Source organism: Dermacentor albipictus, chromosome 1, assembly GCF_038994185.2.
Source record: "Dermacentor albipictus isolate Rhodes 1998 colony chromosome 1, USDA_Dalb.pri_finalv2, whole genome shotgun sequence".
NCBI lineage: Eukaryota > Metazoa > Arthropoda > Arachnida > Ixodida > Ixodidae > Dermacentor > Dermacentor albipictus.
This window is the reverse complement of record NC_091821.1, coordinates 42,894,942-42,919,997: the sequence shown is the minus strand read 5'-3', so window position 1 is coordinate 42,919,997 and position 25,056 is coordinate 42,894,942. Positions and strand designations below refer to the sequence as shown.

At 47.4% G+C, this 25,056-nt stretch overlaps 1 protein-coding gene across 1 annotated transcript in view; it reads left to right on the top strand.

Annotated features, from left to right (window-relative positions):
• Positions 1-24,431, top strand: part of LOC135905528 (neprilysin-1-like) — a 48,425-nt gene extending 23,994 nt beyond the window's left edge. Inside the window, exons 12-23 of the mRNA XM_065436485.2 lie at positions 994-1,213; positions 2,598-2,696; positions 11,799-11,876; positions 12,097-12,209; positions 12,459-12,517; positions 17,242-17,293; positions 19,125-19,192; positions 19,589-19,716; positions 19,820-19,885; positions 23,917-24,024; positions 24,106-24,185; positions 24,259-24,431. Of these exons, the coding sequence (XP_065292557.1) occupies positions 994-1,213; positions 2,598-2,696; positions 11,799-11,876; positions 12,097-12,209; positions 12,459-12,517; positions 17,242-17,293; positions 19,125-19,192; positions 19,589-19,716; positions 19,820-19,885; positions 23,917-24,024; positions 24,106-24,185; positions 24,259-24,376 (1,189 nt within the window). The 3' untranslated portion in view covers positions 24,377-24,431. The remainder of the gene's footprint in view (positions 1-993; positions 1,214-2,597; positions 2,697-11,798; positions 11,877-12,096; positions 12,210-12,458; positions 12,518-17,241; positions 17,294-19,124; positions 19,193-19,588; positions 19,717-19,819; positions 19,886-23,916; positions 24,025-24,105; positions 24,186-24,258) is intronic.
• The last annotated feature ends 625 nt before the right edge of the window (positions 24,432-25,056 follow it).

The following is a 25,056-nucleotide window of genomic DNA, read 5'->3' as shown; positions in this document are numbered from 1 at the left end:
AAGAATAGAAAATGAAAAAAAAAATGAAAAGGGTTCGTTGACCATAAAATCCTATAGATTTTCTGTTTCTATGAAAGGCCGAGGGAGGCGGAAAAAGCAATGATACGAGACCAACGACTGCACTGTATGCAAACAGCGTCTGCTTGTCAGAGCGTCTGTAAGCGCCCATCAAATATAAACTTGTGGAAAACAATGTATTCGGCGGCGCTTGCTAAAATCGGGCAACTAGTTATCATGAAGCAGGAAACGGGGTAAGAAATCTAAAAGGACCCACCTGCACTTTTCGGGGTAACCTACAGCAAAATACACAAAACATTCACTGTGTCAAGGCAGAAGTTATAAGCACTCTTATACTTTGAACACTTAACTTCCTTCTGAAAGATTTTGAGCCAGTTAACATTTTGCTCTGAACAAAAGAAAAGGAGAGCTGCTTTCCTAATAAAACAAACAAACAAAAAACCAGCTCTGACTTGTGAACCATGGCTTACCGCAAGGGCTAAAAATGATTAAAGGAAGCATATCAGACCGGTTCCGCATCTAAATGGTTTCGCACGCGAGGAGCCCAGCAGGACGTTCAGTGAAAGCTGCAAGCATTCTATTTTACCAACAGGCGAAAAAGCATGACACGGCCGAAGAGAACCTGAATGAATACGCCAGCATTCAAGCGCCTAGTTTGACTACATCTTCGAAGCTAAACAGAAATAATAAATCAGGACGACGCATGGCCGTTGCTCCGAAGCCCAAAGCAACGCTGATCTAAAAATGTATATTTAAGAAGACAGATTTCAAAGGGCTGCTCCATTTGTTTCAGGGCACTTGTAACAAGGACCCGACCTTTGTAACGGGATATCCTATCAGTACGAGCTCTATAGGTGCACATTTTTCTCTCGTCTTGCTTCTTCACACAATTAACTAATAGCATCGTGTGTGTGTGAGAGAGAGAGAGAGAGAGAAATAGACAGATCCCTGGATGCGCCATCTTTGCGTTCCAAGGTCCGTCGTGACCTTGTACGTAGGCTACACCATTTTCTCCTGGTTCGCGCCGCTCATCGTGAACTTGGACGCGTCCACGAACGTGTTGACGTCGCAAAACTCCGAGCACAACCGCCTCTGGTCCAAATTCCAGTGCCTGCTGCTCTCGGAGGGCGTGTTCGGCTTCGCCTACCTGCACGTCTTCGCCTCGCTGCCTGGCTTCGACGTGGCGCAGAAGGCGGTGAGCGCACAGTATATGGTTAGGTCGGGTCTACGGTGCAGCGAGGCTGTAAACAGCGATGCCACTATATAACCCTGTCGTTGCGCTATACTGGCTGCGTTAAGGCTTAGGTGCGTTGAAGCTTCTCGCTCTTACAAAGCACGTGAGGGGAACAAGTGGGCGCTCAGAGTACATTTCGTTTTTCGGCTCCCAGCGACGCAGACTCACACTCACTCCACACTTCCGTAGGATGACAAAAGGGAATGTGCCTGGCGGGGCCCGTCTCTCTACAGACGGCCACAGCATTTGGCAGACAGTCGGCAGCGACGCCACTTGACAACTGGATAACATAGCCTGATGAGATCTTGATCTCGAACGCTTCCTAACGACACAGATTCAGTGTCACTATCGAGAGGCGTAATTCAATACATTTACTATTTCACCTTAAGCCACGCTGTAAAAACATCTTTGTATTCTCGACAAATAGGTACACTCGTAAATAAGGTTTTCAGTGTGCTCGTTAATGTCAGGGAAACATTAGCGGTATGCCAGCATCGCCCTTGCACTGTGGATTCCAGTAAACATCGTGACCTCTCTCACGGAATCGCCGGCGTGGTCAGGTCAGCACTGGGCGCACGTGCCCACCCTCCCTCACGCTTTACCGCTCACTGCGGGAATCACAGTACCTGGCGTACAGATGTACAACTGCGCGCCCGGTGCTTCGATAATTTAGACCTCGAGTTGCGTTATCTGCGATCCGGTGAAAATGTATAGCCTATTACGAAAGCGTGCTCCATATGCGCTAGACTAAAAGTATCGAAATCTTAAATAAGAGCGGAGGAGAGGCATCGCATCGTACAGCCTCCTACCTGCGCAGCTGTACATTTCGCTGTCTAACCTCTGCCCGCGACTATGTTCTGGATGCAGCTGACACAGGTAACGGAGTGCGCAAACGCCGAGCTAAGACAGGTTGCCCTTTAAAGGTAAATCCGATCAAGAGTTTTGCCGGCCTCGTGGTACTCACTCATGCAAGAAGTAATTCTTTATATATTTGCGCTAGGTGTCATCGCATAACATCGCATAAACGGATCGCATAAACGTTAACACTTTCTACTTTCAAGACAGCAGACGGACTGTTAACGCGTATTATGAAGCAATGGCCACTCTGTCATCATTGGGGAGAAGAGACGGTGTAAGGTAAAAGAAAGCGGGAAATTTGAGGGCCACCTTTAACCGAGATCCGTTAAGCAGTTCGTTACGCACGTAGTGACGCCTAGTCTATTCGCAGTTGTCTGACGTAATAAATCGATCTCATCTGCATCAAACTCACCTTCCTGAAGCACCGCAGCTGTGACAGTTCACCATGTCCAGTTAACGCTTTCTCCCCTTGATTTCTTCTGTCCAGATCATTAACGCCACAAAGCTTATTATCAAGGCGTTGCAAGAATTCACTATTATCACGCCATGGTTCAAGAAAGAAGACGCGGAATTGATCTACAGAAAGGTGCGCATATTTTATATGTCATCAGAAGTTAAGGTAGTCCCCCCAAAGGACCCGCAGGAATATATTGTTGGTATGCGTAATGTAACAAAATTCAATGCAATCAATCAATCAGTCAGTCAGTCAATCAATCAATCATGCCTTATTTATTGTGCCCAGGTATAGCCATAGTACGATCTCAGATGTAGCGAAAGCGTTTGACACCCTGAACCACCACTTGTTAAGTAAACTGTACTTCTTGGATTTCGGGAATATTTTTCCAAAATTCTCGCAAATTACTTGAGCAACTGATTTCAAGTTGTATCTACCGATGATGAAGGCGTGTTCAATTCTAAGTTGTCGCTCAATGCTGGTGTTCCTCAGGGGTCAATTTTATCCCCCTTGTTGCTTAACATCTTCGTTAATGATTTTGGTAATTTCCAAGTGTTCGATGTTCCAATATGCTGACGACACTGTGTTACTGGCAAAACATCTTTCTTACAAAATGTCCATTGAAATGTTGCAAAATGACTAGTACAATGCAACGCTTTGGGTCACCGACAATGGAATTACTGTCAATGCCAAAATAACACAACTTGTTTGTTTTTGCTCTCCACTCAAAGCAATTGTAATTAGAATATGCTTCCTCACTTACGAAAATCCAACTGTGTTTCTTGCAAATGTGCTCCTATACCATGCCTAGATTGTGTTAAATATCTTGGAATATCTTTCGGTAGTAACTTATCTTGGCAACATCCCTTGCCACTTATTTGTTCAAAACTGAGGCCAGTGGCTTGGCTGTATTTGTTTGATATGAAAGGTATTGCGCCCCTGTCTGTAAAAAAAATATATATATTGTACATGCATTGGGTTAGAGTGTTTGAGATACGGATCTTTCGGATGGTTTAAGATTCAGCGTAGACAGGATTATACAAAATATTTCTCAAAATGTTGCCTACGATTTCCCAATAGTGACAGCTTCAAATATCTTTCGTGAACTTGTTCTACCGAATTTTCAATCCTTGCTCACCGAAACAGTTGTCCTCAAACATTATTGAAATTCCGCACTCAAAAAAAAAAATACCGCCACATGGGAAGAACTTCCAAAACACGTCTGTTATGCGATTCCTCGTTCATCCAAAAGGTATGGGTCAGCCAGACGGTGTTGTTACGTCCCAACACGGCAAAAGGCATTTCTTAGGTTCTTCCTACGAGGCACCCCCCCCCCCACCATCATCAGCACCCGCCCAGACGTCGACGCAGCCCTGGCGCCGACTGTTGACAGGTCGACAAAGAAGCTCCACCCAAGGTGACAATGACCACCGAATTCTGTAAAGGCGGTAACCGTGAAGGGTCGCTGCAAGCTGGCCGTCACTGAGCGTCAATTGATAGAAGCGGCCAATGTCGAGGACTACCGTGGGAACTGCGTCGACTTGAGTATCCCAGATGGCCACGTGGTTGCCTCGTATACGGAGGTGGTTGTACAACATAGGAGGAGGAGTCCGGCGGAACGGTGCGACATCGGGGGAGGGATACTGCGAACGGTTCGGCAATTATGTTTGTCCGAGATACAGTAATCAGATTCCCTAATCTAGTCCCCTAGGGAAGACGGCTGTTTTCAAAGGGGACACTTAGGTGCAGTGAAAGTGTCCTGACGAATCCTGACGTGACCTCAGACATTTAGCATGCTCCTACATGGAGTGCGCTCCCACGTCTGGAGCCAGTTCAAATATTTTAAGATAAACCTTTGCCTTTGCTGCTATCGCCTGACGTACTCACCCCTGTGGTTGGAGGATTCCTGGCTTAAACGCTACCCCGAGCCGCAACAAACTGGTTGGGAGACGGTGAGATAAAGAAAACAGTTCTCATGATCTGGGAGCAGTGGACCTGGGAACGTGGCTCTGAGAGACACGACCTTCTCAAGCTGGAGGTAAACTGCGGACCGTGGAGCGACTTCTGTGGATCCGGGATCAGCAGAGCTCCTCTTCGTGGCTCACGGAGGCACAAGCGTCGCAGTAACAACGTGAGGGCTTGGACGACCAGACGAATTTTGACGTAAGAACAGCATAAGGCAGTCCTCAAGATCTGGGATTGGCGGACCTGGGAACGAGGCTCAGGCAGACGCGACCTTCGCAAGTTCGAGGTTGGGTGAGTGGTGGAACGACTACGTTTCGCCGGACGATAAGGACAGGGTTATACCGGGATTTAGCTCTGATTGATCGCGACCGGATGTGCGGTCAATATACGGAAAGCTGTAGCTGGTTCTCGGAAGAGCATGGATACCACAGTGTCAAAATTATAAGAGGAGCTGTTGCTCTTGGCAGCAGAGCTTGGTATGAGGATTAACCATAATTTGAGGAAGCCCGAAATTCGTACTGCGATTGACGAAGTGGGTTTCGAGGAGTACGAGCTCACGGATTCCTGGGACAAGATATGTCGTGTGTGTAAAGAAAGAGAGGAGTTGAATCATCGCGAGAAGGAAGAGAAGGAGAAGCAGGAAAAAGGCAACAAAGGCAGGCCGAAATTAAGCTCGAGAAAATAAAATTAAAGCAATGAGGCAGATTAGCGCGCATTGCGGATGCGGCGGGGCAGCCACAAAGGGAAAATGACGAGCTTCCTTCAGCCATACAAAACAGGCGATCACATCGGCCTCTACCTGATTAATTTTGAATGGATTTGTGAAAAGCAATTATTTTTCCAACACACATAACCGGAGCGGCTGCGTGCGTTGCTGCCGCGAGAAACCTCGCAAGTCGTAGCCTGACTGAGCGCCACCGAGGCAAGCGTGTACAGTTCAGTGAAGTCGTGTTTGCTCGCATAATAGAGGTTTCCCACAGAGCAATTTCGCAGGAGATTTCGACAGGAAAGAAAGAAGCCTAATGAAAGCCTTGTTGAGTTTGCGCGTAGCCTGAAAGATAATTTTTCAGAGTGGATGAAAAGATCAGGGGCGGATAACGCCAGTAAACTGTGAGATTTGATCTGCTTATAGCAGTTTTACGAGACCATGATGGATAACGGGCGCCTTTCGGTTAAAAACAAGCAGGAAGATGTGTCAGTAAAAAGCGAAGCAAAGCTGGCCGATGAGTATGTGGGAAGCCGTGGCTTCAGGCCACAGAGCAGTAGCGTACAGTACTATCAAGTCTTGGATCCCCATGACTACAATCTTACCTTCGAGGGCAGCAAACCACACACACACACACACACAAAAAGAACGAGACGACAATAGTCGCAGTTCGGCACACACTGAAGGCATATCAGAAGCACCTGAAAGGGGTAGAAAGTAACCCGAAAATTATGCGGAAGAGCCCGACTCGAGAGTTCAGGTGACGTGTTAAAAATGTAAGGAAACGGGTCACATCGCCCGAGACTGCCCAAAGAAAAGGCAAGTATTCGCTTCCGTAAGCAATCAGCCGTGTAATCTCGATGACCTGAAGCCCTACATGACGTATCTAATGGCAAATGGCAGAGTTTAGGGAACTCAGGTACTCCGCGGTCACCATGGACGTTGTCCATCCGAAGTATGTGAAAAGTGAAGAATATACGTCCGAATCCGCATGGATAAGGCAGGCCGTCAACGAAGATACAGTGTGCCTGCCTATGGCAAAGGTACAGATTGGGGGACCTTTTTGAGATATGGAGACAGTGGCAGCAGTGTCCAATGGGCTACCGGAAACCTACCCTTACATTTTCTCGAACAACTTGGAGTTGCTACTGAATAAGAGGGGGTGCACATTTGCTGAAGCCCGGGTTACAGCTTTGAAGATGTCCAAAGCCCGCAAACTACCTCAGCAGCTGAGTTACGACGAAGAAAAAAGTGCGAAAATAGAGGATTAAACAAATAGTTCCGGAAACATATTTAAGCCGGAGGAGGAAATCTTCCGATTTCCCCAACAGAAAATCAGGGATCGGGTCAGGCTGAGGAGCCGCCAACTGGAAGAAAAAAAAGGCACTTCGAAATAAGCACGAGAAAGCGTGCTAAGAGAAACAGGCGTCGCAGAGTCAGGAATGCGGCAGAGAAAGCAACGCGGCCGCATAATGCGGAAGGCACTAAACCCTGTGGGGAGCGCAGTAAACGAGGGAGAAAGGCGCGTTTATTGTTTGGAATGTTTTCAGTAATAGCGCTTCCGAGGCGCGAGACGAGATTCTGAAAAACCACGAGATATCTAAAAGAGAATAGCGGAAACCAGGACGACCACAAAATGAGAGGGACACAGACAGAATTAAGCCCTACTAACAACTTCTTTTATTCTCCCGCCACATCGCACATATACCGGCCGTGGTTGCTCATTGGCTATAATGTTGGGCTGCTGAGCACGAGGTCGCGGGATCGAATCCTGGTCACGGCATCCGCATTTCAATGGGGGCGAAATGCGAAAGCAGCCGTGTACTAAAATTTAGGTTCACGTTAAAGAACCCCAGATGGTCAAAATTTCCGGAGTCCTCCACTACAACGTGCCTCATAATCAAAAAGTGGCTTTGGCATGTACAACCCCATAATTTAATTTCTTTTAACGCAAATATATACACCGTGGCTACTGTCAAAGATTGGTGGTGAGGGAATTCGCACTCTCCGAACCGGAGGGGATGGGGCGACAACAAACCCAGCCCGCGTGCGTTTATTGAGGGTTCGACTGCTGACTGGCGATAAGGTCCACGCCTGATCGACCGTGAACCAGAGGCATGAGACGGGAGGCGACGTAAAACACACACATTCAATTTATAAGATAAAATCATGCCCGAGACATAATGGAAAAAAAACAACATGCAACTTCCAGTAGTGGGTCCTAGCTCGCGGAAGGCGTGCGGGTCACACAGCACACGCCCTGACGCCACTCGCGCGACACTAAGCCCACCACGTGGGAACCATTAACACTCGCGGAATAACAAACAAAATACGCGACACAAATACAAAATACACGCGACAATAAATACGGCAAACACTACACTAACAGAACATACAATAATTAACACGCGATGGATGAACAAATGAAAGATTGAACGCGATTAGAAAAGAGAGTCCGGCGGAAAGTTCTGAGAGCGGCCTGGAACACGAGGCTTATCTGGGGCATGCTTGCCGAGGTCCCGATCTGAAGAGCGTCAGGCTGCTGCAACCTCGCTGCCGAAGATCCTGACAAACTTGCACCGTCTGTCGCTCGACCGGCGAAGGCTTCGGCCTGGAGATCTCAGCCTGCCGACCACATCTTCAGCTGTCCCCCGGTGCACGACCCCGCTCCTTCGTCCTCCAAGCTGCTCTGCCGCTCGCCGAGCCGCCTCGTCCCTCCGTCGCGCTCAGGCGACCCACGTGATCAACCCGTCGGGCGGGTTCGGGGACAATGGGGAGCGCTCTCCTTCATCGCCGTGCAAGCAGCGCTGCGGCTGCGGAGGCAATGTCGGCCCACTCGAGAGGGGCGCGGGCATGCACTCTGTGGCAGCTACACATGCGCAAACGTAATCAAAATGAATGGATAACTTACGCCAGGCAGTTAACAGATATAATGCTTAAAAACTGACACTCTGTAGCCTAAAGAGATTCGGATGTGTCACTGACACAGTCATCTGTTTCTTTTTCTTTATGTGATTTTCTCACTGTGTGCCTCCCTCAGGTTTCCCACCATTTATGGGGCGCCTGCCAATTCTTTGGTACGCCTCCGCAAGGTTCACCCCGGCATCGATGTAGTTTCAACTTCAATCCAAGAACTAGTTGATATCCTTACCCCCGGTCTCTCCCTGCATTGCCAAAAGTACGATCTGTCCTTCCACAGACCAAGCTGGAAGCTCATTACGGCCAGCTTCCTCGACGCCAGACGAGCTACGTTCATGTACCCCCTATCCAGTTGACACCAGTTAACCAAAGCCCTCCGCTACCACGCAACATTGCATTTACAAACATACCAAAAAATATGACGCCACACCTTCATGACGGTCGACGTCAAGCGCAAGCAAAACATCACTACATTGACAGTAAATGCATCACGATATACACGGACGCCACACGCTCTGACATGGGATCATACGCGTATGCAATATATACACCTGGACAGACAGCACCGATCGTCCAAACAGCTGCGCCATTTTACAACCCTTCCAACATAGCCACTCTGGAGACTCACGCGATAATATATGCCATACAAGAAGCCTCTCTACTCACTAAGCACCACTCCAGTAACATCAACCTTTATACCGACTCCAGCAAAGCCATTCGCAACATACAACAACGACTGTTGGAAACACACCTACATGACATCTTAACAGAATCCTGTAACCGCAAACTGAACATTACAATCACCCTGCGTTGGGTGCCTGGTCATGCTGGGATCGAGGGAAATGAGTTGGTTCATCAACGTGCCCGCGAAATTACCTCCGGGCGCCCTCGATTCTCTGGCCAAATCCAACGACAGTGGAAGACGTTGCCACGTACAAAGCGCAAATAGCTGTACACTACCAGAACATCAAGGAAAACCGTACTATTTTGCCCCAACCTCACTCCTCACTCAGCACGGAACAAGCACATGTTCTTCGTAATGTTCAAACGAACACTCTTCTCACGCCACTAATGCTCTACAACTTCGGTTGGCGTAGCACAGCTCACTCCCCCAACGGTCCGGAGATAAGGGCAGGTGCAGAACACATTCTGTACTCATGTAACACTGCCATTACCTCTCCTCATTTTCCTTACCCTTCCCCTCCTTCCTGGAGTGCTTGGCTTCACTCGGACTCGGAGGATAAACAACGAGCCTTAGCGGGGCAGGCGCTCTACTTCACTGGGCCTTAGTGTTGGCCTTAAATAAAGTTTTTTTCCTTTCTTCCTTGCTTCCTTCCTTCTTTCCTTCCTTCCTTCCTTCATGTACCACCTCGTGCGAGGGTGTTTGCCGGTGAGTCACAGGCACTTCACAACCATCCTGGCTCGTGAAGTGTGCCCTTTTTGTGGCGGTCGTGAGGATTCAGTTCATATCTTTACGCAGTGTTTGCTTCCCGCAGCTCTTCTCCAACGGATTCCCAGTCTTTTTAGTCTCCCAGGCGTCTCATATCAGACTGTTTGCTTTTTGCACCCTTTGCCTAAGCAGGCGATCAACCAGTTCGTACTTCCTGTCGAGTGCTGATACCAAGTTTGGTTGGCACGCTGTGATGCGGTTTTCGGGGGGCAGGTGCCGGGCTTTCACGAAGTGCTTGCGAAAGCACGGGAGCGTCTGAGCATCTCACTCGGGGGCGGCCCCACTTGGCCGACAAGGTTTCTGGAAGTGTGGGCTCGCCCTGCCGTGAATTTTGATGGGTCAGGTGGAAAGCTCTCCATTAAGTTATGATGCGTGCTCCTAAGGTCGCTCGACTTGGTCGTGTGTGCCAGTCGATCCACGGGGTATTGTTTGGCTCAGTGGAACCCAGAGCCGGCACCCGTCGTGGTGGAACCTCGTGCGGTCGCGCTACATCGTTGTATGCCTTGACCTCTTTTGCGTTAAGGAAATCAGAGGGTCTCTCAGGCTCGTGTCCTGTAAGACCGACATAGCTGTTCGTGAGTTGAGTGCAGCAGCTTCGTTGTGCTGCACCACAGCAGCCCCCTTGTCCGGGAAGGACCGTTGGCCCGAACGAAAGCCCCCCGCCCAGTCAACACGGGTTGAGGGGGAGTGCCGTGGTCAATGTACCGAATGATGCTGGGTTGATGAGTACATGTAAGCTCTGGGACGCGGCGCTTCGGGGTGCCAAGTCCTATTGCCATCTCACTACGCCACATGGACTGCGCTCCCGTATCTGGAACCAGTGTAAATAATGTTAAATAAACCTTTTTTCTTCGCTCTTGTCCCCGGACGTACTCATCCCTGTGGCTGAAGGATTTCTGGCCTAAACGCTAGCCTGAGCAGCAACACTGCGCATATGCGCCGGACATTTTTAGCAAGTTACCGGATGACATCTTTAACTCGACTTCGAAAAGCACGCTGAAAGAATTATTGAAGGAGCTATGGTGGAATTAGTTAATTTGCAGAACACTATGGCATCGTAATATTTACTGCTGCAATTTCTTTTCTTTAAGTAGAATATCCAAACGCTATCGTATTCTTCTTTCTCATTTCTTTTCTTTTATTTTTTCTTTGTTCTCCGTGTCTCATCGATGTCTGTATTTCATTCACCATGTGTGTCATGTTCAAGGCACGGTCATACAAGCCAGCTGTGGCTTGGACCGGCCTGTGGGTGTCCTACATTTTTTTGTGGCAATGAACATTATTATTATTATTATTATTATTATTATTATTATTATTATTATTGAAGTCTACTGCATCCGTCAGCTAACTGTCGAGAAATGACATATGATGCAGCTTATCCAACAAAAACAGACTGAACAGGAAAAGGGCAACGAAGAAGATGCATTTGCATTGCGTCGCTCGCGCCCTCAATTTGATAGTCCACGCGCCCGCATGGCCGAACGAGACCACTATTTGATGACGACAGCGCGGCCGAGACTACGCGTTTCTCTGAAGCCACTTCATCGTCTACTTTGGCCCGCAGTCGCCACTGCCAATGATGCCGCTATGACCTCGGCGATAAGTGTGGCCGTGGTCACCTACACGGCGGCTTCAGCAGTTGTTTTTTACGGGCTTAACATAGTCTATTTACACAGCGCACTTTTTAACAAAACTGGCATCGCCAGAATAAAAATCACCAAATATTTAGTCAAAGGAGTACTTAACCTGCGCAGGTGGCCATCCGAATATTTAGTTGCGCGGATTGATCCATATCTGCGCCGACATAGAAGCACGACACTTTCATTGTGACATGATATATTCCCATATAGACAAAGGAAACGCCTTTTGTGCGTGCGTGTGTGTGTGTGTGTGCGTGCGTGCATGCGTGCGTGCGCGCGTGTGTGTGTGTGTGTGTGTGTTTGTGTGTGTGCGTGTGTGCGTGTGTGCGTGTGTGCGTGTGTGCGTGTGCGCGTGTGTGTGTGTGTGTGTGTGTGTGTGTGGGTGTGTGTGTGTGTGTGTGTGTGTGTGTGTGTGTGTGTGTGTGTGTGTGTGTGTGTGTGTGTGTGTGTGTGTGTGTGAAACCTTCGTGGAGTATGACTTGCGTAGCTTTTGTGCGCTGTTTTCTGAAGCCAAGAGAAATCCCCCTCCCTCCCCCCTTGTTTTTTTTCTGCAGCTGGACTTGCTGGAGGTCAGTGCTTTCGTCCCAGATGTTGCCAAGATACGCCGATTCGTCCAGGAGTACTACAACAAAGTAAGATATTGCGGAGTGACAGACGAGGGAACGAATATCGAACGTATTTAAACCTGAAAGCCGCAGCTTAGCTGAAAGCTAGACATTCGCAGCTTCCTGGTGTCCTTCCTGTCCAATTGTTCTCTCTCCCTCTCTCTCTTTATTTCTCCTGGAGCGTTTCTTGTTCCTACTTGCGCTGGAAATGTCCCAAAAGTCTGAAGCTGCCTCGTATTTCTGTCAGGTTCCAAACTTGAACACGGAAGACGGATTTCTGCGCAACCTTTTCCAGATGCAGAAGTTTGTCACAGAAAGGCATCTGGACCTCGTCATTGGACCCAACGGGGAGGCTTACATGTGGGTCTTATTGGTTACCTACTTTATTGATAACTTCCTATTTAAGTTGTTGGACCGCAATTTCGAACGGCCACAACTTCAAACAGCGAGCCGTGTTTATTGCTATGGTTGACATATCACATACACGTCTCGGTGTGCAATATTTCTACGAAAGTCCGCGCGCATACAATGCGGACGAGAAAAGGTCATCGTAAGTTACGACCTGCAGTAAGAACACATGCCTGCCGCTGATTGCGGGACTCGTTTCAGGTGGCCAATATCGTCGCTAAGGAAAAGGTGTTGGCTTGACGTACAAGCAAACAAGCTATGTGAGTACCCTTAAATCCGTTCCAGGAAAAAAAAAGTTGTTTTTGCCTCCGATACGTTTTTTGTACATATTCCACGCTCTAAGGACATTGTGCGCCCACAGCATCGCAATCCTAAGATTCACCAGGTGAACATATTGTTTTGCTTCTTTTTCACGGGTAAAATAAAGCATGAAGAAAGCTCTCAAGTCAAGCAAGAGAGACCGTTCATCCGGGCGATAAACTAAGGGAGGCGTACTAAACGTAATTAACGTAGTCACGGATCTTAAAGATAGTCTCTCGGTGTGCTGGCAGACTTAAGAGCACTAATGAGCCCAGGACATCCTGAGGACTAAAGTTGCAACAATAGCGCAGCACATGCAGGCGCACGTTTACAAAGCACGTATAATAGGTTAACAGCAAAAGACATTTTCCTTGGGCAGCATTCATGTATTACGGGCAAAAAAATGGACCTAAGGGATTGTGTTGCCTTGTATTTCCTCTCATTGTGCATGTTGTAAATGTATATTTTAGCGTAAAATTAGCCATTGCTCACCGCCAACCTTTCGGGCGTTATTTGCTCTGAAAAAACTAATGTATAGAAAGGTTCCTGCAATGCCAAATACACCTAACTTATTATCAGGCGCATACTGAGAGGATTAAGTGAAGGGGTGTTCACCGTGAAACTTGACACTGCAACAGTTCGTTTACCTCCATTCAAAGGGTGCGAGTCCAAATCCCGGCCACGGCGGCCGTATTTCAATGGAGGCGAAACTAAAAAGAAAAAAAAAAGCACCTGTGTACTATACATACAGGGTGTTTCAGCAAACACTTTCAACATTTTTTCAAAGCGTGTCTGTGGCAAATAGCTCAATTCTAGTTTATGAGGCGGTCTACTCGCAGCCGCGGACACTACTTGCACACAACATTGAAATGCGAAATCGACTAATTAACAAGTATTCACTAGTTAACATTTTAGCTAATTACATTATGGCCAATATTGCAATTTACAAATTATAGCTGTGGAGTTCGCAAGGCGGATCCACTTGGAACGAATTCTCAGGAGGACACCAGTTTCGAGGTATAAATTCCCGAGCTTTGCGGATAAATGCATTGGCGTTTTAGTTACTTGTACGCTTCAGTGCATGAAACTATGTTTTGTTAACAAATTAACTGGAACGCCAATGCATTTCTCCGCAAAGTTCGGGAATTTGTATCTCGAAACTAATGTCATCTTGAAAATTAATTCCAAGTGGATCCGCCTTGCGAACTCCACGGCTAGAATTTGTAAATTACAATAGTGGCCATAATGTAATTCGTTAAAAGCTGAATAAGCTAAATTTTATTAATTAGTCGATTTTGCACCTCAACTTTTTACGTAAGTATTGTCCGCCGCTTCGAGTAGACCAGCTCATGAACTAGAATTGTGATATCTGCCACAGGCAACTCTTAAAAATTTTTGAAAGTGTTCGCTGAAACACCCTGTATATATAGCGGATCGAAAAACGGCGCCGTGGTAGCTCAATTGGTAGAGCATCGCACGCGTAATGCAAAGACGTGAGATCGTTCCCCACCTGCGGCAAGCTGCTTTTTGATCCACTTCCATTTCCATTTATTTATCGTTTCCCCAATTCAATTAGTAAGTACAAGTAATTTGCCCTGTGTTGTCCTTAGTGTCTTTCTTTGTTGCCTACTTATGCTATCATTATATATATATATCATCATCATCATCATCGTCATCAGCCTGGTTACGCCCACTGCAGGGCAAAGGCCTCTCCCATACTTCTCCAACTACCCCGGTCATGTACTAATTGTGGCCATGTTGTCCCTGCGAACTTCTTAATCTCATCCGCCTACCTAACTTTCTGCCGCCCTCTGCTACGCTTCCCTTCCCATGGAATCCAGTGCGTAAAACTTAATGCCCATCGGTTATCTTCCCTCCTCATTACATGTCCTGCCCATGCCCATTTCATTTTCTTGATTTCAACTAAGATAACATTAACTCGCGTATATATATATATATATATATATATATATATATATATATATATATATATATATATATATATATATATATATATATATATATATAATTTCGGAACGTCACGGCAACTAGTTGTGCCAGTAGCACATATCGGCCTACTATAAGAGGCTAGAAGCAAACCGATACGGAAAAGTTTGGGTTGCCTTTAAAAAGCGATGTCTTCCCACTTCACCAGCGGAGACACCTTATACATGAAGTAACAAGCTTAACATACGTAGCCTACTGTGACCGTATGAGGGGGGCTGGCACAATGACTTCGCACAAAATCGCATGGGACTCTACACTTATGGCTTTTTACTTGCGTTTAATGTTCTCCGACCACCCTTAAATTCCCCCAGGCGTATATGTTTCTCACAAAACACCCTTTTTGAGCCCCTGAATTAATAAAAGCGTGTAGTAAAGGTATTCTGCTAACCGATGGACCCATTTACGCAAATTTCAGAGAAATTCATCGTCATCATCAGCTTATTTGATGTCCACTGCAGGACGGAGGCCTCTCCCTGCGATCTCCAATTATCCCTGTCCTGCGCCAACCAATTTCTACTAGCGCCCGCGAATTTCCTAATTTCATCTCCGCACCTAGACTTCTGCCGTCCTCGACTGCGCTTCCCTCCTCTTGGCACCCATTCTGTAACCCTAATATACCACCGGTTATCTGCTCTACGCATTACATGGCCTGCTCCACTTTTTTCTCTTAATGTCATTTAGAATATCGGCTATACCCATTTACTCTCTGATCAAAACCGCTCTCTTTCTGCATTCTTCGTTCCATCGCTCTTTGCGCGGTCCTTAACTTGTTCTCCAGCTTCTTTGTCAGTCTCCAAGCCTCTGCCCCATATGTTAGCACCGGTAAAATAAACTGATTGTACACCTTCCTATTGAATGATAATGGTAAGCTTCTAGTCAGGAGCTGACAATGTCTGCCGTATGCACTCCAACCAATTCTTATTCTTGTGTGAATTTTCTTATACACAGAAGGAACGAAATTCACAGAGAAATTAAGGATGCAAAAAAGGTTGTTTCGACATCCAATCCACCCTCGAGGGTGTAATTTTCCAGACTAAGCACAGTGTACGTGTCACAGGAGACGCCGTGGTGTAGGGCTCCAAAATAGAATTTTCACTACCCAGGGTTCTTGTAACATCCGCCTAAATCTGAGTACACGAGCGTGTTAATTATTATTATTATTATTTTGCATTTCGCGCCCTTGTAAGTGCTGCCACAGCGGACGCTGATCAAACGCGCAACCTCGTCCTCACTAGAAGAATACATAGCCGTTCTGCTACCATGCCGGTTCGTATAAGAATACGGGCGAATACGGGAGGGAAGACACTTGAACTAATTTGACGCGTAGGCTATGAATAGTGCGCGCCTGATTCGTTGTCATTTGGAAAATGTCAGCTTCGCTGACACTTGGAGCGTGCATTAAGGTTAAGAATACGGGTGGACGTTGCTTTAAAGGGCCCTTCAACAGGCCACACAGCAAACTTCGGTTATACGCTGGAAGTTATTACGTCTCCTATAGGGAGCGTTCTACCGCAAAACAGAAATCATATCGGCTCATTAATAGCCGAGATGGAAATATTTCAGTGCCGCGAACCCATGATTTCAGGAGGCGAGCTCCACTGCCCAGCGATACACTCTCTCCACTGGCCCCATCTAGCCTCCGCAAGCAAAATTCCTTCCCCACGGTCTCGCATACCGGAACTCGAGGATCGCTTGACGTATACGTCACGGGCCCCGCCTTTTTTTTTTTTTTTTTCTCGTCGCTTTTTTGCAGTGCGGCTCACTTCCGCTGACGGCTTCGCGCGCGAGCTGTTGTGATTGTCTCGTTTCGCGCAGCACACGATTTTGGGCGCTGTGCACGAGGACATCTGACTAGCGGTATAAATCAGTGCTACACGAATACTGAGGCAGACACAAGCGGATCACAGAGCGCGATCCCGCGCTGGAAGACGGTAGAAATTAAATGACATAGTTTCGCTGTCTGCGCGCGCGACTGCACGGACTGGGAACATGCAGAAGAAACGGAAGTACATCTCTTTTGCTGCGGTGCGAAGTAAAACAAAAACACTCAGACATCCGGTTTGTGTGATTTATTATTTCTCTAAGCTTTAATTGGTCTATTCAAGCAACATACTACACAAATAACAGATGTTGCCTTGAATAATTCTTGAAGTCACGTGTCACCACGAGCGACGTCACAGCGCAAGCACGTGTACGTAGGCGCAGTAGTACGTGTACGTCATACCCCAGATTGGAGCGCGGCGGCCGCCAGGAGAACGGGAAACGGCGTTCGGTTTGAAATTTCAGGTCCTTCCGCGGTGCGTAGTGATGTAATACTTGGCAGACGCGATCGTTATCGCGAATTGAATGCTCTGCGCTTGCCAGCTCAAAATGACCAGACCTGGTGAGGGGTCTTTTAAAGATACTGAAGAACGTACTTTCGTTTCTAAATAGAAATGTCGAGACAGCCAGTTTCTTTTTCTCAACTCTGGGTTTCGTTTACAGACATGTCAAGAGAGATTTGAGTGATTGAAAGTTTTTGTCATTTTTGAGCTGGCTGACGCTGCCAATAATAGACGCAGAAGCAAGGATCAAATAGCTTTTCTTTTTTTTTTTGTTAAGCCTGACGGATACGTTAAGGCGAAGTGCAGAGCCGCTACGCAGCCAATGAGCATCTCTCGCTTCGCCTCGTGCGCAGATATTCCTGCCATCCACTCCATCCTGGTGCATCCGTCAACAAGGAGCGTGAGGCAAGTGCACTCGAAAGTAAACATGTTTCGCAAACGCAGAAGCACTGATTTGTGTGTGGGCAGAAAATGAATTGCGGCAACTAGGTTCTCGACGCAGCGCTCACTTGAGCTTTGTTGGCAAAGCTGCGGCGTCCCTGCAGCTGGGGGAGTTGTCGTTCCCGCAACCGTTGTTTGTGTAAACAAACGAAAACTCACTCGGGCATGCATTTGCACACAAGCGGTGCTTACCTCTCGAATCAGAAAGGCCATTTTGGGCAAATAACGACAATTTATTACGATATAGTGACTGCGGTGGTGGTGGTAAACTTTATTGAAAGCGGCTAGGAGAAAGGGGGAGGTGGCTGAGGGATCGGGCTCAAGTAAGGCCCTGGGCCTGCTTGGCCTTCTCCACCCAGTGCACCAGTTCAAGCTGTCGGTCGACGTCCCCGGACCTGAGCCAGGCTGTCCAGTCAGTCCTGCTACTGACGGGGGGATCAGAGAACGGGAGCGAGGGAGAACCGGGGCTATTCCGCTAGAGTTGTTGTTGACCCTGAAGCACCACTAGTCAACCGCAAGGGCGCCCAGCCAACATCTCCTAGATAGCGCAAGGCTGGTGCACTTCGTTCCATGACGTCATAAAGGAGAGTGCACAGGCCTGCAATCTAGGAAGCGTTGACACAGCCGCGTGGAAGTCGCTTTGCCGTATTGCGACCATCTGTGCAGTGGTGCATTTTCTAAAGCCAAGAGGACGTCTGTTCTGCACGTTCTGCATGGCGTGAAGGAAACGAAATTGGAACAAATAACTTTCGTAGTACCACTTATTGTTTGTTCGCGTGAACAACTTACGTTGCGAAACTGAGCCTAATCAACCGTTCTGCGTCGAGTATGTTCATCCTGTGCAACCTGCAGTGGCGACGCTAAAATCTCGATATCCGAGTTTATCATAGCTTGGAATGGGCGCACATTCAAGATCAGACTAACTAAAGCGACATCTTTGCGTTTCTACGTTCACCTCTCTGCATGACGGCTCCATTCAGGCCAGAACGTTATGTTTTGGACCAGGATATGTTTATCAACTCGCAGCGCAGTGATGCCGCTTGAAGCGCTCAAGTATCGCGCATAAGATAGTTTCTCTTTTTTTTTATCCGGTACGAATTACAGTTCATGCATAGTACGTTGCACTATGCATTCTGGCACAGTCTCTGCAAAAGGTAACAAAGCCACTGCATGCGCTTGCGACCGCGAGCCTCTTACCGGTCTGCATACTTGAGCTCACATCTTTCACTTCTCCAAATCACCAGAGATATGGAGGGACAGACTGACACTTATGAGGGATTCAACGGTAAAGAGGAAAGACTCATGACCTGGGTCACAAATTGGAGAGGGTCAGTGGACCTCACTATCCTGAAATTTGAAACTTTAGTCGGTCTGTAGGTGCCTTACAACAGTTTGTCACTCGTGGAGTGTAGCTTCGGAACAGTTGCTAGTTACTTCACGTGTATTGCAGAATAGTACAGTGGGGATTGATATGAAATGCGAGCACTGATTTCTTCTGAAAACCGTCAACTGTCCATGCTTCCGCACTAATTTAGAAAGCGCAAAGGTATAGATGCTTTGACTGGAGGATTATATCGCAGTAATCCTTAGACCACGATCCTGCAATAATCCCTACTTTAGCAACGAGTGTACATTTCTTATCGTAATGGAGCGCTCTGTACTTAATTATCTTGACAATATATCGTTCTGAGCAGCAATAACAGACAAGCTTTCAGTTCATATTAATTACCAGTTAAGTACTCTCGGTTTAACTGAAGTAACAGCCATTACTATTTCATTGCACACTCTCTTTCAGGTTTCTCCAGGTGCCAGTACTCGCATACTACGTTCTACACGCACTACTACCAATGTTCTTCCATGCAGGTAAATGTTGCTAACATTCGTTTTAATTTTATCCCGTTGATGTTTGCGAACGAAACGACAACTCGAAACAAGCAAGCACGTGTCATTGCTGTAAGGAATTCATACACAGATATCAGTTGACAGAATGAATGTATTTCATTAAGTTTTCGCGGGCATCTTAAAATTATAATTATATCTTGAATCGTCCATGCCGCGGCACGACACGCAATGCACGTAACAGCCTCTGTTCATATGCATAAACGACTAGCAGAACTAACAAACACGTTAACACTTTTGCTTCACAGAAAGCGAGCAGAGACAGCAGCCTGCCCACTTCAATGCAGTAATTGGGCTCCTCTCCAAGGAGTTATCTTTCTAGACTCGGTTGACGTAGCCCAATATTTACCTTCATTCCAGGCTCCGTTTTCGACGAAAGGGGCGCCTACGATGAATGGTGGAATGTGGAAAACGAAGAGAGCTTTTCGCGGGCCGAGCAGTGCCTCGTTCAACAGTACCTCGAATCAACCAAATCGGACGCTTCGCAAGTTTGTGTCGATTTTCTTTCTGACGTGTTTTGCAATTAAATCACGAATGAAAAAAAAACGCTAGCATTCCTGGTATTTACAGTGTTTTTTTTTCCATCCCCAGGAAGAAGCTAAAGCAATGGCTGCCCAAGTGATGAACCAAAATTTCATACTGGCACCGTCATTCGAGGTAATGTTCTGTACGTTGCCGTACCTCAATCTTAATGCTTACAGTTGACACTACACTACAACTTTTAGGTTGCAGTAAGCCGCATAAGCAAGCGGGAAAGTCTCGCTTGCTTGCGTGCGAATTGGCCTTACTCATGCCACTGTTCTCTCGGCCACTAGCTAGCGCTCTCGCTCGGAACAATTATTCCTGGCACGTTGTGGTACCTCGTGTTTGTTTTTGCTGCCTGCGTAATTCGTTTGATCACTCGGAGGAAGTCCTGCAAAGCACGCAAGAATCGCATTAGTTCCTAACGACATAGAATCAAAGGAAACAACATCGCGAGCAGTAATGAACTGTAAGAGCTTAGACGTGAGCTCCGAGGCCAAATATTTACAACGACACGCAAGCTCTCTTGGAGTAGGGGCGCTGCTGTGGCAAAAGAGACATCTGTGTCGTGCAAACACCGCGGAGGTTATAATGCAGTCGATCGGATCACCTGTGCTACGTCATTGTGACCCGACTGAACCAACCGAAATACATACGGACGCCAGTGGGATCCGTCTTGGTGCAATTCTCGCGCAACACAAGCCTGGCTTCCCTAAGTATGTTCTTGCCTATGAGAGCCTCGCCCTTAACCAAGGTGGAAGCGAATTAATCAGTAACAAAAAAAGAATGTCTCGCAAATATGTGGGCGTTAAGCAAATTTCACCCCTCTTTGTACGACTAGGCTTTCGATGTGATGACAGACATCCACGTAATCTCTTGGTTGGTTTCTCTTCAGGATCCCTCTGATCGCCTGGACCGTTGGACTCTTCGTCAATAAGAATTGGACATTCGCGTATTTTACCGATCCGGGCGCAGCATTCTGACGCGGATGCATTCCCTCGATCGCCAGTGAAGTACGACAACAAATTACTTTCCACGGCATACTTACCCCTGGCTACTCCCACCGTCACAAACATGTCTTAAGAACAGCACAAGGACCCCCGGGTCGCAACCCTCCTCTCAAGTCCTCTACGCCCCTGCAACCGCTGCATACCACGGTGCCCTTCACCACCATGCCATACATTTCGCAATACGAGATGCACTCTTATACCGATGCGGCTATCACGCTGACGAACAAAAATGGCTGCTAGTCATACCCAGCCATTTACGATCCAGTGTGTTGACATATTTCCACGCTGACCCGCAACATTCTCACGCTGGCGCACTGAAAACGCATCTATGGCTCCGCCAATGCTATACTACTGCATGGTGTGGGATATATATATTTGTCCGTAAATACATTTGGTCCTCTCCGTCATGTCAACGACGGAAGACGTTTCACCATACGACCGGTATGTGCAGTCTTTACCACCTCCTTCCGGCCCTTTTGACCGCATTGTAATCGATCTATATGAACCACTTCCACGCTCTCTTGGTGGCAATCACTGGATGATTTTCCCGGTGGACCACCTAATGCGATACGCAGAAAGAGCTGCATTCCCTATGGCTGGTGCTCGTGACGTCACCTCCTTCCTCTTATGCCATTTCCTTCCCCGTCATGGTGCACCACGATGACTGCTGAGCGACATAAGCCGTGCGTTTCTGTCCGAGGTCATTCAAGGGCTTCTCCGCTAGCGCCGTACTCTTCAGCGCACATCTACTGCTTAGACCAACGGCCTAACGGAGTGCTTCAACCGACCGCGAGGAGACATAGTCGCGATGTGTATTGATTCTGACCATACCAATTCGGACCTCGTTATCCCCTTTGGACCACGACGCAGTCCCAAATAGGCTTTGCACGAGTCTGTTCTTTTATGTGGCCGCGAATCATCCTCCACACTTGACAGCATATTGCGGTACCTCCCGGACGCCTCCGAACTCAGCCCATTGTCTGAGGTCGCACAGCATGCTGAAGAGTGCCGTCAGCTGGCCCGCTGATTCAAGTCTGACAATCAAGGCCTCCAAAAAAAGTCGCAGTTGCGCTCGAAAGGCGAATCATGCTTGTTCCACTCCCCTGGCCTCACGATTGCGATAGCAAATTAGTAGACTGATATACGACATAAGAATAATAGTTGTATCGGCCATATAAATTTGGAAAGATTTGCTTGCTAACTAAATTAATAAGCAAGATACCACGCGCGCACAAGCAAACATGAATATATTTCACTCGGTGACCGCGCACACTAGCTGTCAAAACGCTGGAGTGAGAAAGCGCGGCAGCAGCGGCGAGCGAATTGACCTTGGTTCTGCCTCTGGCTTCAACACGAACTAAACGGCAAGAACAAAGCGCACACGAAGCTCTTAGCCCTCGGTGCACCTATACTCTGTATTCATCGCAGATCGCTTTAAAGATAGAGCCCGGGCGGCCACGCCATACGCATCCAGCGCCGGCGTTGCACAGCATGCTGAAGAGTGCCGTCAGCTGGCCCGCTAATTCAAGCCTGACAATCAAGGCTTCCAAAAAAAGTCGCAGTTTCCCACCGCCGTCCCTCCGGTGCCTCTCGCGCGATGGAAGACGGTGAGCTTCCTCCCCGGTTTCCTTCCTTACGCGCACGAGATTAAGCGGCCATCGTCGGCTCACCCTCATACGCTTTCACTCGTACATACAGCATACAGCGCGTGGCGACGATATTATCGCCCTTGAAATTTACCTGGAACATCACGACGACGCCGACAAAGACTGCAAGACTGCAGGAATGCGCCTGGGGTGTCCATATAATTGCTATCACAATAAACGATCGCCGCTACAATGCGATCGCCTGTGCAGACTTTCGCCGTTGGCTTCCCTCGTCTGGCTCCGACATGTCATTGCTGCCTAAAGCTGTACCGTGATCCTCTCATTCTGTGATCGCGTGGATTGGTCCGCATGGCACCCCTTCGCCGCCGTAATGTTGTAGTGAAGAAAGAGAGAGAGAGAGAGAGGCAGAAGCAAGCAGCACTGGGGCACTGTCATCGACGTGAGGCCTGAGCACAAATCGCAAAGCTGTTGGCGCCGAGACTACTGTTGTACTTTTGTTCTGCTCGTTTTTCGCCTTCCGTTTCCCGTCAATAAATTCTAGTTATCAATATCATCAGCAATTACCCACGAACCATAAGATAGATTGCTACTAGCATTAAAGTCTCCACGGACTGAAAAAATTGATGATGAATCTACCTTACATCTCTACAGGGTAGATGCATCGAGAATTTTTTCAATCCGTCCTCGAACAATTACTATTTTCTTCACGAAACACGCGTTGTCTAGTTAGCGACCACCATGTAACCTAATATGCAGATACAAAGAGCTGCGTTCTGCTCAACGCGAGTACGGCTGCTTATGCGAACGAAGGACTGTGGGACGTACGAAGTTTTGCAAGCTAGAGTTCGAGGGCCATCATATCTGACCGAAAGAGGAGCATTCCTGAGTTGTCTAGCACTATCAGTACTGCGTGCTAAGCGCCTCCACAGTGGTGTAAACGTCAATTATTGTGTCGTCTACCCGTTTGCAGCGCACAACTACATTGTTCCAAAGCAAGCTCTTAGGCGACTAAATTTCGAAGCCTGTGCCAAAGCTCCTCGCCCAAGAAAAAAACGCTGCTGTAAGGGAGACGACGCACGTTACCGTGCAGTGGCGACAGCCGTGTCGTGCACGCCCAATATACCTTCTAACGCAGTATGCATTTCAGGTTATCTTTGCGAAACCTTAACCAGCTAATTTTATATGAAAGTTAAGTGATCAGGTCATTAGTCGATACCATGGCTAGGCTATTCTGCTGGTGTTTGCAGTACCTGGTAAGTTTACAATTATTTAGTAGTCGTGAACTTCAGCAGGCTCGGTCAGCTCCTGGTGGTTTGGGCTCCCCTTCCTAATCCCAGCTGAACGAACGTTCAGACAAATCGTATATCAGTAACCCTACACGCTCCTACCTCAACCCAAACCAGCATGACAGCACCCGAAAAGCAACACCGCGAGCTGCTCTTATGAAGCAGTGTATGTTGCACGCTTTACACCAATGCATCGAATGAGCTCGGACACTTCAGCTAGTTCCGTAAAGCGTATGGAGCTAACCACACTTTCGTTTCCACAGGCCTTCAAGTACAGTCTCGAAGGATCGCGTTATAGCATGTCCAACTTCAGCCTGCACCAGAATTTTCCAGCCGATAGCAAGCATGTGTTCTATGCAGCGCATATGATGGTAAGACCCAGTTATTATTACGATATATCACTCCTGGCAGCAGCTGTTAAGCACAGCGATGTCGCCTCATTTGTCTTATAGGCTCTCTGCGACGAGACTGACACAGCACAAAACTCGTTCATTTATCGTATGTTCAACGAAGAGCTATCCGACTTCTACAGGTGAGCGTCGTGTGATTTCACTGTTGATGAGGTCACAAGTGAAGGAACTCACTCCAGCGCGAATTGTTTCCAGGCACAACGTGCCCTTCTACAACTTTCCGGAATACGAAGACCAAGTTTCGGACTGTGAGCCAGCTCAAGCCAATGAGTTGTCGAAGATTCGACACTGTCGAATATGGAACCCATATTGAATTGAGAATGAGATGAGGACATATTCTGATGAATAAGATATATATTTAAAGCAAACTATCAGTTTCCTACGCTCACCCCCTTCTCGTGGTCTGGTGTGACTGCAAGGTCGTGTATATATATATATATATATATATATATATATATATATATATGTGTGTGTGTGTGTGTGTGTGTGTGTGTGTGTGTGTGTGTGTGTGTGTGTGTGTGTGTGTGTGTGTAGTAAGTTCGAATAACGGGTGCGCGTTGTTTTAGTAAAATTAGCGAGAAGATAAACGGTTGTGTGTTATTGCTCAGTGCGAGTTTGCCGTTGTAGGTAGTAGGTCCCTTTATTTCATTGTTTTCCAATGTGTTGGGCCGGCATAATGTTGAAGTGCCTAGATAGGTGCATTTCAAGCCTGCTAGACACGAGATAGTTGATGTTTTCATATCTTGTTCCTGGAGTGAGATTTCGCATAGAGTCCACATTCAGTAAACTCAGCAAAAAAAAAGAAAAAATATGAATCGATTCTGCACCTATACGCGTTTTCTGAATCTCGGGATCCAAGAAATGCGGTGAAAGTAAGTTTTCAATGAACAGAATTATTCGGCGCCCCAAAGGGTCAATGTTGGCTGACAAAGTAGTGCCAGTGAGCGCCATCTCATGTTCCGCATAATCAAATTATAAATCACGACATGAAAC